The 16,347-nt window shown below is 48.5% G+C and overlaps 1 protein-coding gene and 1 long non-coding RNA gene across 4 annotated transcripts in view; one reads left to right on the top strand and one right to left on the bottom strand.

Moving 5' to 3' along the window:
- The window catches only part of DAAM1 (dishevelled associated activator of morphogenesis 1), an 89,619-nt gene that overhangs the window by 31,907 nt on the left and 41,365 nt on the right, over positions 1-16,347 (bottom strand). For both annotated transcript variants that reach the window (XM_085061082.1, XM_085061081.1), the window contains one exon: positions 7,617-7,706. In XM_085061082.1, coding sequence (XP_084917208.1) covers positions 7,617-7,706 — 90 coding nt within the window. The remainder of the gene's footprint in view (positions 1-7,616; positions 7,707-16,347) is intronic.
- LOC146435829 (uncharacterized) lies at positions 938-7,622 on the top strand. Of its 2 annotated transcripts, XR_014852397.1 has the most exons (4): positions 938-1,136; positions 4,946-5,089; positions 5,505-5,648; positions 7,481-7,622. It is a non-coding gene; the product is annotated as an uncharacterized LOC146435829 (long non-coding RNA). The 2 variants fall into 2 exon arrangements; XR_014852398.1 differs by lacking the exon at positions 4,946-5,089.

The following is a 16,347-nucleotide window of genomic DNA, read 5'->3' as shown; positions in this document are numbered from 1 at the left end:
GGCCTGGAAACCTCTGCCCTTTGCTTTAACACTTCTCCTGACCCTGCAGTTCCTCAGAGGTGCCAAGCAGCTGGGCTGAGGCTCAGGCCACCTGTCTGCTCAGTGTCAATTCTGTCTGACACAGCCATTGAGCCTTTCAGCTCCTCAGCTGAGCCCTGTGCACTTGTGCCAACCTCCTCTGGGCTGTCTCGTGCCCTGCCAGGGGAAGGCTCTGCACAAAGCTGGTGGACATGCTGATTTTCCCAGCTTTCCTGCCCTGCTTTAGAGTTCAACATGCAAATGGTGCTCCAGGGCACAGCAGAACTGGGACACTCATGGGTGCCTTGAACGTGGTCCTGTCACCTCCTGGTGTTAATGGAGGTCTTCCCCATTGTCCCTCTTGTAAGGATCATCTCTTTCCCACCAGTGGTCCCAACAGAGAACCCAAGCTGGGAAGGGTGGCAATGTCCCCACTATGGCACAGCATCAGTCCAGATGTGCCCAGCCAGGAGACCTGGGCAGGGAGTGGGATCCATGCTGGGGAATGGGGATGGAAAGCAGCAGGGCTGGGTCACCCCACATGCCAGGGCCTTCCCACGTGCTGGGAACACCTGCAAGGCAGGCAGGGATCAGGACCTGCTGCTCCTTTAGGGTTGAAAAGAAGCAGTGGAGCAAATAAAGGTCTCCGGGGGGCGGAGGGGAGGCTGAACAACAAAATTGGCTAAACTGCTCATTTATAATTAACGTGCTGCATTATAAATATTTCCCTTTGCTCGGCTCCCTCGGGCTCTTGCATTTCCTCCCTGAAACCCCCAATTTAGAAAGTGCTCTCAATTAAGTGCAGCAGAACCTCATTAATTCCGATGAGCAGCTGGGCAGGCTCGTCGGAAAGCAGCTTCCCAGGCAAAGGGGGACTGCACAATAAAGCAGAAAAAGATCAGGGCAAGGGCTTCCCTCCCCTCTGCTCGCTGCAGGACGTTGCTCAGTGGTAATTACTGGGGCTAATGGTCTACAGCACACTGATAAGTGTCCTTTGGTGTATTCCTGGTGGTAAAGAAATCTCCTGACAAAGGGACAGCCCGGAGGGAAGTGAGTCACAAGGCTCTGCTCAGCGCCAGGAGGAGGGAAGAACCTCTCCAGCTTCAGGGTTTGAAAGGGTGAGTGTGTAAGACATTTTCCTAGCAGGGCAGGTTTTGGGCATGTGGGTTTTGCAGCCTGCCTTTGGGGAGGGATGGCCAGACAGAGAGCTGAGCACATCCAACATCAGCTCTCCAGGGCGCTCCATCATGTCCTGCCCAGTTGGCACTGAGGAAAGGAACATCTCCCAGCTTCTTATTCTCTGGACTGAGTCTCTGCTGTGTTTGCTCTCAAGCAGCACAGAAGTGAGGGCTGATGGCTATAATTGCACAGTGCAGGGGAGGGATCCCTTCTCTTCTTCAATATTTGCATCAACACCCCCCACAGTCCTTCAGGCCCTGATGTGCCACCACACACTCTCAGCTGCAAAAATTAGGACATCCCAAAATTGTGCAGCCAAGGGCCAAACCTTGCTCCATCCCCTGCTTTGCTCCACCTGCTCCCCCCACCTACTTCTTTCCAGGGACCTGGCAAAAATACAAATCCCATCAGCTGTGTCACCCTGGTGTCACCCTGTCACCCTCTCACGTCACAGCCTCTGCTGTCCCTTTGCCCTGAGCTCTGTGCTTGGGGCTGACTGATGCTGCCACTCAACTGTTTTGCTCCATGGTGGCAGTGGCAGGAGTGTTGTAATATGAACCCAATAAACAAGCTCCATCACCTCCTCAGCACCGCAGGGGAAGCAATGCCCAGTCGAGATGCCTCATTAGCAGGAGCTTTTCCAAGTGAAGGTCACCAATCTGCCAGCTCCAGCCATCCCTGAGCTCTTCCCAGGGAGATTTCACACTCCCCAGCCCTGTCATGTCTTGGTTACTAGCCTGACACTTCCACAGCCTTTGTGCCTCCCCCTTGGAGCATCAGCAGCTCCCAAAACCAGACTGCCCTTCTCTTCCCAGTAGCCATTCACAGGACAGAGGAGGTGGTGGCTCAACCAGTGGTGGCTGGAAGCAATCTGAAGGCTGTTCTCAGCCCACTTGCCCCTGGAAGGCGCATCTCCACAAGCTCCTGCCACTCTGACCTGCAGGAATGCAGCTGCTGGGAGCAATGCAACCTTCTGTTCCCAGCATGTTCCCATGGTGGTGGGGAGAAAGACACTTGGGATGCTCCTCAGTGCTTTGTCACACCTGCTTTGCTTCCTAAACAAGCTTTGGCAACATCTTTGAGATCCTCAGTCTGCAGGGGATGTCACATCTGGCCCAGCAGCCTACATCCCTGTACTCACAGCCCACAGTGGGGTGATGGATCTGGAGCTGCTTTGGGATAACTGGTGGTGGCTGGCTGAGTTCCCCACTCACCTGATGCCCAACACACTGAGCTACATCCTACAAGGCTGGAAGGACAGGGCTGGCTCACAGCAGCCAGCTCCATGCAAACCTCAGAGAGCCCTTCAGTGACAACACCTGTGGCTTTTCTCCACAATAGCAAGTCATGGGACAAGAGGAAATGGCCTCAGGTTTGCCAGGGGGAGCTTAGATTGGATATTTGGAAAAAATTCTTCACTGAAAATGTGGCCAGGCACTGGAACAGTCTGCCTGGGGAAGTGGTGGAACTGCCATCCCTGGAGTGTTCAAAAAATGTGTAGATGTGGCACTTGGGGCCATGGTCTAGTGGTGGACCTGGCAGTGCTGGGTTAATGGCTGGATTCAATGATCTTAGAGGTCTTTCCAACCTTAATGATTCCATGATTTTGGTGGTTCACCTCTCTCTTGGCACCATCTCCAAAGCTGGTCTGTCCCAGGAGAACTCCCCAGGAAAGTCAGAATAAGGGATTAAAAAAAATCCTCTTCAGTTGGATGAGACGGTACCTGCTGCAAAACCAGACCTCCCCTTCATTTTTACACATTGTCCTGACATAACTTATATTTTGCATGGTGTTTTCCACTCCTCCATGCTGCTCCATAATGGCAGAGCAAGGGAAAGCTGGCAGCAGCTGGCAGCCCACTGCATTTTGGCAACCCCTCCCTCCCTAACTGCTCTGGATGATCCACCTGGATGCTGTTTGCAAGGTCAAAAAGGAAGCAGACTGTGCCATAGATGGGTTTTAAAGCCAAGGGGTCTGCAGCCTGCATGAGATGTTTAAATCCAGTTCAGCTCCACCAACATGGCCCAGCCTTTGCCAGGAGTGTGCTGGTGGAGGTTTGGGCCACCACAGCCTTCCAGAGCCCCCTCACCCCTCCAGGCATCCCTGGCACAGCACCTAAATGACTCAACTACAGCTTTTCCCCATGGAGGCATGCTGCAAAGGGCTGGAATTTCACCAGACTCTCCCCAAGCTGGGATCTCAGGGTCTGAACCAGCCCAGCCCAGCCTGCTCTGGTTTTCCATATGCTAACACTTCCTATACCCTCTCCTCCACAAATACACACATGCCCTCGTATGCTTTTCCCAGGGTTTAAAAATTATGCTCCCCATAAGCAAATATAGCATGACCAGATGCCTTTCGTAGTCAGCTGGTTCATTGTTTGAAAAGCTTCACTTTAAAATCCAAAAAGATTGCTAACAGATGCATTTTTTGGCCGCAGAGCGAGAAAAACCTTGCTTAAACAAAAGTGTGTTGTGATTGGAACTAAAAGGGGAATTACCTTGGAAGATAAAAACTATAAACATTTCCCAGTGAAAAATACCCCCAGCCATGCAAACAGCCAGTTTCTCTCGGTCAGCCTGAGCAAATGACACCTGAGATGGTATTTTGACCTGCTGCTGCAATAACAGCAGGTATATCTGGCTGCTCAGAGGCCATGAAATCCTTCTCATCCATCCCAGGTGACCCTGGAGCGTGGCAAAGCGCCGAGCTATTTTATCCTCTCCTCCCCTGCATGCCATCTTTGTCAGCTTTTGCTCTTAGTTCTGCTACTGCAGCAAAAATATGGGGAACTGATGTTTTTTAAATGAAAGAAATGGAAGGCAAGCCCCACAAACGAGCTGCAGGACTGAGCAGGACAAGTGAAGAGTGAGCTGGAAAGTGAAGCTCTCTGGAGGGAGTGGGTGGAAGGCACAGTTGAAGGGGAAAGAGGCTGTCTGGCTGGAAAATTGCAGATTATTGGAGAGACATCACTCATTTCATTATTTATCACGCATTTCCCTATCATCCCCTGAAAAATCACCACTGCTGCCTCTTCCTAATGCAAAGGGATCCTGGTTTTCTACCTGACACCAGAGGAAATTTTAGATACAAGCTTTGCTTCACGCTGCTCAGAGCAATGCACCCAGGGTTAGTGATGCCACCAGGCTTTCAACATGAGCTTACAGAGCTCAGCATCCCTTGGCATCTCTGTGGGTCATTTTTCCTCTACTCCAGCTTTAGAAATGCTCAGCTGGACCTAAAGGGAGAGGGGCAAAGACAGAGCCTGCCTTCACGTGAGCTGGTTTTTTACCCATCCTTTCCACCTGGTTATTTATTCTGAGCTTCTGGCTGAACACCCTGTATTTTGAGGCTCATAAAAGCCACCCTTTGAGCTGCTTTAACAGCTTGACATGACATTCCCGGGCTGGCAGGAGCCAAATCTCCTGCGGTTCAGCAGGACCTGCAGACTAAGCACAAAGGGTTAATCATTAACTCCCTCTGGAGCGTGGCCTCTGGAAGAAGGCCATCCTGAGTCACCCTCTTCCACCGAGGCAAACCCTCAGCCAAAGAAACAGCAAATCTGGAAAGCCTCCTGCTTCCTCCCTGCACTTCCGAGCAATATCCTCTCCTGGAGAGCAGGGCCAGCAGGGAGCGAAATATTTTGGGATGAGGTATGAAACGAGTCATCGGCCAGAAATACCACTTCTAAAAGCAGCTTTCATCCTGCTGCTAATGCATCTCTGCCTTTGCATTTCCCTGCTTCAGCCCAGCCGTGGAGGGGCTGATGACTTCAAAGAAGGTCTCTCTAATAATCTTTCAATCTCTCTCCTGACCCGAGCACTGGATTTAGTGCAGACTTCAGTTCCTGCTTGGGTTGCTGCTGACAGAACTCGCCAGCTCCATCACGAGGTGCTTTTTGTCTCTCTGCCCCCTGAGTGACACGGGGGGGATGCAGGTGGGGTGGGACCAGGAGGAATCCATGCAGTGCAACCCCCTGCTCCCAGCAGGGTCAAGGATGGGATCAAACCCACTGTTTTCCATGGATGGAGAATCAGGGAGGACAAAGCCTCCACCCTGCCAAGCCAGTCCTGTGGGCTGGGATGAAACCAGCTGCTGGCAGGGCAGAGAAACCAGGATACAGGGCTGCAGGCCAGGGGGAAATATTCCAGGGAAAAAGATATGCCTGGGGAATAGCTGGATTTCCCCTATTTCCTCTCCACAGGCGCTGCCAAGGCCAGGTGCTGTCAGGTCCCTTTCCAGGACAACCCAGCAAAACAAACTGTCTCACTTTTGGTTCCCTTTTACGAAATCTTGCCCACCACAGGAATATATAAAACATGCAACATCTGGGATGCACTCTGGGGAGCTGAGTGTGATGGATGACACTGACAGCAAAGCTGAAGGGCCAGCCAAAACTGGCAGCAGAGGAAACAGCAAAAACTGCTCAGGGGATAATTTTGGATTGTTGGTAAGTCAGGCAGCTGCCTGAGATGATGTGCACCTTTGCCAGCCCCCTGGGACCCACCAGATGAAACTGGGTGCTGAAAGCACCTCAAGAAACAATTTTCTGTTAAACACAGGGTTTGGTCACATCCTGCACTTCCCAAATCACTGCCACTCAGAGTGCAGCCAAGCCAGGGAGGTAGAACCAACTGTCCTATCTCCAGCTCTGCTGTCCTGGCCAAAAAGCAGACCAGACTCTCTCCACTGGAGAAGTCCAGCCCCTCTCCTCGATGCCAAGCTACCATGTAGGTGATTTGGCCTCATAAAAACATAGGAGCACAAGTAAGATTTACCACAAGCTGCCAGGATATCCACCAGTGTTTCTGCTGCTCAATGGTCATCATCACACAGGGGCAGGACAGCCTAGAGCCTGCTGTGCACAGAGATGTTCTCCAGCCCATGTAATTCCTGATTTCCTCCACTGCTGGAGCCTTCATTGATATAGTCTACCTCATTTGTCGTCAAAAAGCAGGAGAAAAGAATTTGTCTGCAGCAGCACATCTCCATCAGAGCAAGCAGTGCTCTGCATATGCTCTGCAGCTCACTGTGATGGCATCACAAGTAGGGAAGGAGTGGCTGGGAACAGCCAGAGGAACGAGGACCAGAGGAGAGCAGCAGCCAGGATCCAGCCTCGGATGGGTTTCTGCTCCCAGAACCTCTGAGGATGCCACAGGCACTTCTGTGGCTCCTTCCCCCCGTGAGCAAGGAGCTTCACAGCACAGCCTTGAAAAAACCATGAGAGCTAGGGGGCTCTGGAAAGGGAAAGAGCCACCATCAGCTCCATCTAAACCCTTCCTGGGCAGATTAGATAGCACGTAATCTCCACTCACAATAATAATTACACGGCTTTGCTTGATTTAACTCCCCCATTATCCAGACACACCAGAGCAAGGGTCTGCTTATCCACCAGGCAGTGATGAGCGAGCATCCCCTGCCCATTTTCTTGTTGATCCAGAGCAGTGCCTGTAATTTGTTAACATCCCTTCTCCCCTCCGATTTAAATCTCGGGCATGGCAGGCCTCTGTCTAACAATAATACAGGGATTTCAGGGGTATTTATGAGAGGCTTAAAACTTAATCCTACATGAGCAAGGTAAGCCTGCTCTTGGCCTAAAATGCAGATGGAAAATCTGGTGCCATTGCTAGAGCAGGAGAAAAGAGGCATTAATGGCAGGGAGTGCCCTTTGAGTGGGGCCAGTGACTGCCAGCTCTGCCCAGACACATCCTGCAGCCAGGCCAGGGGCACAGTGGCAAATCTGGGGACAGAATCACAGAACTCTAGAATGGCTTGGTTGGCAGGGTCCTTAAAGATCAATTGGTTCCAATGGCCCTGCTGTCAATAGGGACACTTGCCTCCAGACCAGGTTGCTCCAAGCACCATCCAGCCTGACCTTGGAACACTTCCAGGGATGGGGCAGCCACAGCTTCTCTGGGCAATCTGTGCCAGTGGTTCAACACCCTCATTGTAAAAACCTTCTTCCTTCTATCTACCCTAAGTAAACTTTCAGTTTAAAATCATTACCCTTGTCCTACTGCAACAGCTCCTTCTATAAAGTCTGTCCCCATCTTTTTCTAAGCCCCCTTTGGGTACTGGGAGGGGCTCTAAGGAGATTGTGAGCAGCCCCTTGCCCCTGCAATGCCAACCTCAGTGGCCACAGAGTCCCACATGGCCCTGATGTGCTGGCTGGGATGAGCATGGGGTTGGGGACACCTGTGTGGGCTGTGGGGACACTCCATCCTGAATGGGCTGGGGACAAAGGGCTCTGCATTCTGGAGACCAAAGGCTTTGTTTTCCCAGGTTCACCCCAGGAACAGACACATTTCTGTGACACCCCAAATACCACCTGGAATCCCAAGAGAGCTGTGTCCTCCCCCACATCTCCTCCCCACCCTGCATGAGAGGGAAGAAGCTCAGCACCCAAAGAGTCTCTTACCTTTTTCTTGCTGCAGTAGATCTGCCACTTCTTCTCTGCTGGCAGTGCAAACATGGCCTCTCTGTGCTTGTCTGTGAGGTCAAGTTCATCCTGGAAAGGGGAAAAGAAACACAAAACAAGCAACATGAGTACACAAACAGGTGATGGCACAGACACAACCCCCCAGACAAGCAGTGTAAATCAATGTGGGGCCACCACGACCCTGCAGCATCACCCTGGGACTCTCAATTTGTCAGGGCAATGATGCCAACTCTCATCCTGCTCTTGCTGACCTCCCCTGACTCTGGGCTGCAAACGTCCCTGCCTTGTTCCTCCCAGACATTGCCTTCATTGCTTTTAAAGGCTGCAAATGTTTTGGAAAGGACACCCACGATGATATTACAGCTGCCCACACAACTCACACTGACAGCTTCAGGTGAGCAACCTCATCTAAGACACACACAGCAAAGAAAAATTCAAACAGGACCTTTCTTTTTTACCACCAATGCTTCACTGGAGCACCTCACCCCAAGTGGTCCAACCTATTTCCATCGCTGACACCCTCATATCATCAAAAACCACAGGTGTTTTGGCTTTTGCTTTGTTTTCCTACAGCTAAAAATAGAAAGCTCTTTTCCTAATACCTACAGTTCATAAAGAGGTACATCCTCTCCATCAAAGCTGGATCACATACTGCCTGGCAGAGATAAAGCTGTTTACTGACTGAAGCCTTTATTGGTTTATCTGATGTTTTAAAAGCACACATCCATTTTCAGCTTGGAAGCTGGGTGAGCAGCGTGCCCTCCACCGGGATGCCCGAGCATTATCAAAGCCTCATCGCTTCCTGGTGCTAGATGTAGGTCAAAGCTTTTATGAGGGAACTAAATAAAACATCCAGGCAGGGCTGGGAGGCTTGTTGCTAAAGCCAACATTGATCTTAGAACCATGGGTGTCTCTTAAAATTGCCACCACTGATGACAATCCTCGGGGCTGGAGGAGTTTCAGGGCAGCAGTGAGAGAGTGGAGAGGCTGCAGAAGGTCACAGGAAATCCCTGCCATGGCCTCCAGCCAACTCATCCCACCCAGACAGCGGATTTAAGTAAGATTTAATTAAAAATTACACACTTAATTCCAGCAACTAAAAAAAAACCCGCATGGAGACCTGTTAAAGCTTCCCTGCCTGAACAGTAACATTTATCAACTAAAGCTGGTTGGTCCTGTACCCCAATCAAAGCCCCATTTGGGGAAGGCTGAGCAAAATGCCTTTGGGGAAAGATGGGTGCCTGCATCAGCAAGCCCACAGGCCACCAAGAAATTCAGCTGATCCAATTCAAGCTCATATTGCACCCAGTAGCCAATGAAGGGAACCTTCAGCTATCTTGTAACCCAAACCCAGGGTCCCTCCAGCACAACCACCAGTGATAGAGAGCTGCTGGCTGTCCCAAACATCTCAGAGAGGCTTATATATCCACTGCAGGTATTGATTTCCCTTAGTGATGAAATTACTCCTCAAAAGGAAAGGTGTCATGGTGTTTTTTCTATTACATATTCATGAAGGAGGCTTTGCCTTTTCCCTGACCTTTTCACCCCAAATCTTCAAACCACCATGCTGCACAGAGCTGACGCTGGTGGAGTTCTGGAAGTAGACCTGGACACCCTTACAACAGACAAAACCATGCTGCTACAACTGGGGGAAAAGAGAGGACTGAGAAAACCTGAGCCCAACACGAGACACATCTCATCCTCCTGCACCCAGGGAGGAGAACCTGGGTTAGGAACTCCTCCAGTGAGTGCCATTTTCAAACATTCCCATGTCCTTACAATTTGGGAGGTCAGAGATTCATATCAAGCAGCCAACCTCCACCCCAGCCTTGGGCAAGTCTTGCCACCCTTCCATGCTTCAAAATCAAAATTGCACTTCACCGCTGTCTCCTCAGGCTATGAGACAGTCCAACAGCCAAGCTCTGCTTCAGCCCCAGTTCACAGAAATCACAGAATGGTTTGGCTTGGGGGAGATCTTAAAGATCATGAAGTTCCAACATCCCTCACCCACTAGACCAGGTTGCTCAGGGTGTGAAACAACCTGGCCTTGAACACTTTTCTGCACGTCTAAAGGTGGCCAACAGGATGACAGCAACACAGGGACTGAAATTCAGCTCACTGGAAAAGTAAATCTGGGAGTGTGGTACAGAGGACAAGGGTCTCTTGATGAATATTTACCTCTGTGGTGAGGGTTTGAGACAGCACAGGAAAATGCTTCCACTGTGACCCCACTTTCTGGCCACGTGAATCTGATGATTAGGCATGAAAGCACCAGCCACGCACATCCGCACTTAGGTCCTCAGGAAAATATTTACTGAAACTTTCAAAATACCCTACCCTGAAAAGACAACTTGTGCAAATGAGAAAATTTATTAACCAAGAAAAAAAATCTAAACCGAGCTGAAGCCTAAGCAGGAGCAAGGAGGGACAAAGCAGAGGAACATATTAGGTGCTGGCACATGACAACGTGCTAACACATCCAAAAAAGGTGCAGAAACGCTTCTGAGTCTCACACAGCACATTTCATTGTGCCACAGCTCTAACATGTTCAGTCATCACAGCCCTGCATCACTCAACAACACCTACCTAATGACATCTTGCAGGATATGCTTGGGAGAGGTGTTTAAATGAATACTATGTGGCACCCAGTGAATATGAAAATCCTCATAATCAAAGAGTGACTAACGACTGTTATTCGGAGCCATAACAGTGACTCAGCTGTGAAGAGTCAGGTTTTTGCTGGTTTTTATGTGCCTGGGGATCCCTGCAGCCACCTCCAGCCCTTTGCTTACACTCACTGATTGTATCTCAGTGCAGGCTGCTCAGAAACTGCCCTTTCCAGCTCCAAAACATCAAGAAAGCACAGGAACATCACCAGTTTTCTGGGGGCTCACTGTAGAAATGCAGCTCCCACCAAGGCTTCAAAAATCGACCAGCACGGCAGAGAAGCTGTGCAGAAACTCCAACCCATATGGGCCTTCAATTAGTAATCACAAGCTCGATAATTAGGTGATTCTAACTGGCAATTCATTTTATGGGCCATTTGCAATCCACACACTCCCACTGCAGCATGCAGTGCTGGCAGCTGTTGAGAAGACAAGCCCATGGTCAGTTGTCCATCACCCTCACAGCTCTCAGCCCTCACTTCAGCCTCAACTTTGCCAGCTCTGCCCCTTCCACCTGGTTGCCTCCCACGTCAGGATCTGCCAACTTCACCACTGTAATACTTTTTTGGAATCAGGTCAGTGGCACACAAAGTAACAGCCTCGTTTTACTACCAAAAGGAAGTCTCTGCCCAGAGTGTTTTTACTGGAAAGAGATATGCTGCTCTTAAATATTTATCCTGTACAGCTAAACTATTCACCTTTACATCAGGAAACATGTTTCCACATTAAATCTTCATTTGAATATGGTTTTCAAAAAAAAACCTCACAGGGAAGCTTTGATTCTCAGCATGTATTTTGCTATTTCTAGGAGGTACAACACCTCTGTGCCATTTGCTCTGCTGACTGCTCCCTATGCCAGCCAAGCAAAACTCCCCCTCTCTCTCTCTGAGCATGGCATGAGCTCCTCTGGATGTGAGATCTCACACCTTTGTCCTAAAGATCCCTATGAAACATGTGGCTCAGCTCAGCACAGGGTGAGCACAATCCCATGAGCCAAGCAAGCGCTCTCTACCCTTCCCTTGGAGGACACACAGCAGCAAGGAGGGAGATGCCACCACCACCTCTCTGGTTTGTAGCCACCACTGTCCCCTACCACCTCCTGAAGGTAAAGCCAGATAAAGCCAAAAAGCCCCTGGAAGAAATGTTCAACCCTCCCAGCAGGAAGAGCATCAAGTCCAGCCTCAGACTTACAGCATGTTCATCAATGCAAGCTCCTGGCCCTGCCTCTCCACTCATGCCATGTTTTAATGAGCATCTTCCACAGACTGAGAGCCATGGGCTTTATTGGGGCAACAGCAGACAGCAGGATGCTGCAAATCTCCTGACTTCAGAAATGACCTCCAGGATGGAGCTGGGTGAGCCCAAGTGCTGCCCACCCATGTCCACAAGACCCCAGGATGACCAGCAGGGGTTTTTCCCACTACATCCCACAGGTCCTTTGGGTCATCAAACCTGTAAAAAGCAGCTGGGGAATACAAGTTAAATAATTGAGACAACTCCCTACAGAGGGATCTACAACCTCAAAATACCTTTGGAGGTTGCAGTGAAAAAAAAATTAAAACCCTTTAAGTCTAATGCACCTTTCTGACTGATAAATTGTGTAAGTGTAGAGCACAGAGACTGGGGGTCACCCATTGCCATAACTGAAAAAATTTAAAATTTGCTGGTTTGTGTTGGGTTTATAAATACATACATATATATGTTTATAAAGTCATAGAAAGGCTTGTTTTGGAAAGGTGTCATGGGCAGGGATGACACCCACCAGACCAGGTTGCTCCAAGCCCCATCCAGCCTGGCTTTGAACACTTCCAGGGATGAGGCATCCATGACTTTTCTCTCTCTGTGTCTACATATACATACATGGGTGCATATACACATACAAACATATGTATAAACACCACTGGATCAACAAATGACCAACATAATAAAGAGCAAGTGAATTTACTCCTCATGCATGGATGGACAAAGTTTAGAAACTTCTGTAAGTGAGGCTGTAGCATGTAATGATGAGATCTCCTGCATCATCAAATAAAGCATGAGAGATAGAGATCCAAGAGTTCAAAAAACAAGCAAAACAAAAAAACAGAAGGAACAAAACCAAGTGTGAACTTTTTGGCAACATTTGGCATTAAGGGGTCCAGCATGGGAATTAAAAAGTCAATAAATAATGGCCTGTTGAATCCTGCACCGCCTTCCTTTCTCAGGGGTCATATCGCTTTTTCACTCTCTTCCAGGCATTCTTCTCCAAGTTCATCAATTTGATTTATCCCAGAACGCCGTGGTGTCAGGGGAAATGGCAATCAGCATTTTTTCCCCTGTTCCTCATCTCGTGTTTTTCCGCTGCTCGTGCGGCTGGAGCAGCAGCTGCCACTTGCACTGCCACTTGCACTGCCAGCCCTGCTGCATTCAGCAAAGCCCTGCCTCAAAACACACCTCACTCGTTATTTTCTTTTCAAGCTGTTTTCTTGGGAAAAAAGACATATTAATCTTTATTAATCAGTGGTTGTTGCAAACAACCACCCACCTCCAGAGCACCTCCAGAGCTCCTCTGGCTGCAGCTTTATTTAGGCAATTACAATTCCCAGTGTATGCAGATTTATCTCAGGGTTTTTTAAAAATTCTTTTATTTTTATTATCACTAATAAAAATGCCTCCTCCCCAGCACACTTCTTTTCAGCTACAGTACCCTGAGAGCTGAAAAACAACTCCTCAGACAAGCCAACCCCTGCTAATATTATCACTGTGTATTTTTAATTTCTCCTTGACAACTTGCAGCTGCAATTACAGAACATGAACAAAAATCAACTATTCATATTTCTTAATGAATAAGCATAGCAGATAAAAGATTATTATTCATTTTGCCTTTATCATGTAATGAATTTCCTGAATAAAGGAAATTGCTCACAGCAAGGGAATGAGTAGCAGCAACAAGGAAAAACAGAAGCACTTCAAAGTGCTCATGCCTAGTCAACCTCCTCCCACACTGAATTTTTTGTCCCAGACTCAAAAAGACCCCAATCCACCCTGCTCAATTATTGACCTGAACACTTCAGACAGATATAAATAAAATATATATTCCTTCCTTCTTCTGCAGGAAAGATTATGGCCATCAATAGCTGATTTAGCTCTTCAATAAACTCCAGCTGCAGTTGATTCATTTTCCCATCAGTTCAAACACCTAACTGGGGCAGACAGCATGTAATGATTTAATAACATTTAATTCAATTAACTATTTTAATAGGCTAAAGGTTTTAAAGCTGCTCACATTTCAATACTAGTGTGTTTTAAGAAAAATATCCACTTAGGTTTCTCACTCTTTTTTGTTGTCATATATATATCTATAATCTTATATATACTTTTTTTTTAATGTTATTTATTGAGCTTGGCCTCCTGTGACCTTTTCACCGACCTCATCTGGAAGACCTTTCTCCCATTTTAATTAACCCAGGGTACTTTTCCAGCCTGAGTTATTGATCTACACAGTTTCACCCTGCAGAGCACTCTCAGATCTAGAAGCCCTGCAGGTGCATCACCAGGGCACTTTTTCCACACAATTGTACATACACCCTGAAAAAAACAACAAAAATACGTATCAGCTTATTATCTACTACTGTGACAGCTCAAATGGATTCAATTCAATCAGCCAGAGCTGGGGATGGCTGTCCTTTGGTGGGTGCACCTCCTACCATAATAAAGCATAGAGCTGGCAAATAAATATGATTTCAGATGTGGACCTCTAACCTCTTCACAGAACCAAAGCAGCAGCTCCCTTTTCAGTCAGATCTTACACTGCTTCTGCTGCTGGCATCCCAGGGAGCTACTGAAGCTGGGAATCAAGCCAACAGGTCAAGTGTGGCTTCAAATGTCCCCTGCCTGACAGGGATGCTCAGGTAGGAACGCTGTGCATGGCTGGTCTGGGGCTAAACCGTGCCAAGGTTTCCCCAGATAACGCCCTGGGAAGGGCTTCAAAAAGGGGCTGGATGGGAATTAGAGGCTACTTGATCCTGAAAATTTCCCAGGCTGTACCACTCTGGATGTGGGAGCTAAAGAATGCAGTCATGAGAAGCAGAAGCCATAGGAAGTAGAAGCCAGCTATAGCCTGATGATGAAGCAACAGAGAATGGAAATGGACAAGTCCTCATTCCCCCACAGACCTGGCTTTAGTCATACCTGGTATTTTAAAGGCATTTTTAAGAACTTACTCAGACGCAAAGCAGAGTCACCCTGAAAGGAGATTACTCCTGAGCAAGTCGGGATAAGACTTGGAGCAACCTGGTCTGGTGGAAGGTGTCCCTGTCCATGGCAGGGGGTTGGAACGAGATGATCTTTAAGGTCCTTTCCAACCCAAACCACTCTGTGATTTCCAGGATTTCAGGGTCTGACACGCAGCAAGATGCCAAGTGCAAACAAGCACCTGGGATGTTGGATGTGGTTGGGAAAGGGAAGCTGATCCCTGTAAATAATGGTATTGATCTGAACACTGGAGTTCATGGGAATTAGGATCACTGGGCACTCAGGCAGGATCCTCCCTGCAGGGCTGCAAAAGCCTGGGCTGCCAAAAGCTGACCTTGGTGATGTTCCCACGCTGAGGAACACCCAGGCTCTGCCAACAACAGATACTACAGCAGCACGGACAGCTTCCATCTCTATCTGCAAATGGATACAGGGCAGGCACAGCCCATTCCCAGCAGGAATGCTTCCAGCTGAGGCTGGTGATAAAGCACAACTCATCTGCTGCTCAATCCTGCTCCTAACTCCAGCAACACCACCCAACTACTGAGCAGTCAGGAAGAAGACTGTCAGGAAGTAGTTGCTGAAGCAGATTCCCCATCCAAAGAGCTTGGTCCCCTCCATGGTGACCTGTGCCAGAAATTCTTGGAGCAAGTGCAAGCCAGAAGCCTAAATGCCCCAATTAAGGTCACTGATGCATTACCGAATGAGCTGCCCAGGCATCTCCCAGGGATGTTGCCTCGTCTTTCACCAAGTGCAAAGTGGAAAGCACTTAGCAGGTAGACTACATAATTTTTCCACTTCAGTGGTATTTCTCCTGGAAACAAAGGGGTTCCTCATGTGCTCTCTGCCTTCAGCTGAGATTCACACTGCGCTGTAACATGGCTCCTTTGTAAAATCAGGGGTTGGGAACAGCATGTTTTTTGGGCAAGTTTGTAGTTTGTTAGTTTGTAGCTGTAACAGACACTGGAATTGCAGGACTGTTTCAGCTGAAATACTGTGTTCCTTGGTGGATTGGTTCATTCAGGTCCAGGGAACACATATAGGCAGAAAATTCTGATTTTCTGACTGAGTAGGTGTGTAACTTCTCTGTCAGATGCCTACCTATCAAAAGGTACATTTAGAGATTATCTGGAAGGGTGTTAACAACACAAGGTGATGAAAACAAGCGCCGTGAGCGCTGGGCTGGGATGGGAGCCTGGCAGGTCCAGACTGTTCACATCTGAAAACCAGAACCTGGGCAGCCTGGTAAAAGTGTCTGTATGGCACATGGATCCCTGCAGAGTGAATTTAAAAGCAGATATTACCCAATCATTTGGTTTTCCTTCTTGAAAGTGAATCATAAGCCACGGGACCTTGGTTTTGGGAGGCAGCAGTGGGATGGGGTCAGGAGCTCCACACTGAGGATCTGGCTCTGCCTTGGCTCTGCAGAACAGGGTGGCTTGTCCAGGACACAAAGGCCACTGCAATTGTAATTTTTTCCAGATAACAACCACATGCTTTTCTTTGCAGATATAGAGGGAATGGCTTTGGTCACCATTCAGTGGTTCTCAAAATCCTGAAGTCCTTTATGCTGGAAGGACCAGGCAGCAAAATATGACAGCTGACCTGCAAGCATGAAATGCAAAGCTTGGCTTTGCAGCTGATCCCTCAGCTGCTACTTAAAAGCCGTGTTGTTTTGCAAAGCTCAAAACCTCATACTTTCTCCTTATTGGATTAGAAACCGGGGGAAAAGCACATTTCTGAAGTTCCTAAGTACAACTGGATATCGCTAGCAATGAATTCCCAACCCAGAGCTGTTATTGACACACAAC

Source organism: Lichenostomus cassidix, chromosome 5 (assembly GCF_008360975.1).
Source record: "Lichenostomus cassidix isolate B80296 chromosome 5, HeHo_3.0, whole genome shotgun sequence".
Lineage (NCBI taxonomy): Eukaryota > Metazoa > Chordata > Aves > Passeriformes > Meliphagidae > Lichenostomus > Lichenostomus cassidix.
Note: the sequence above shows the minus strand (reverse complement) of the source record. Positions and strands in the feature narration are given on the sequence as shown.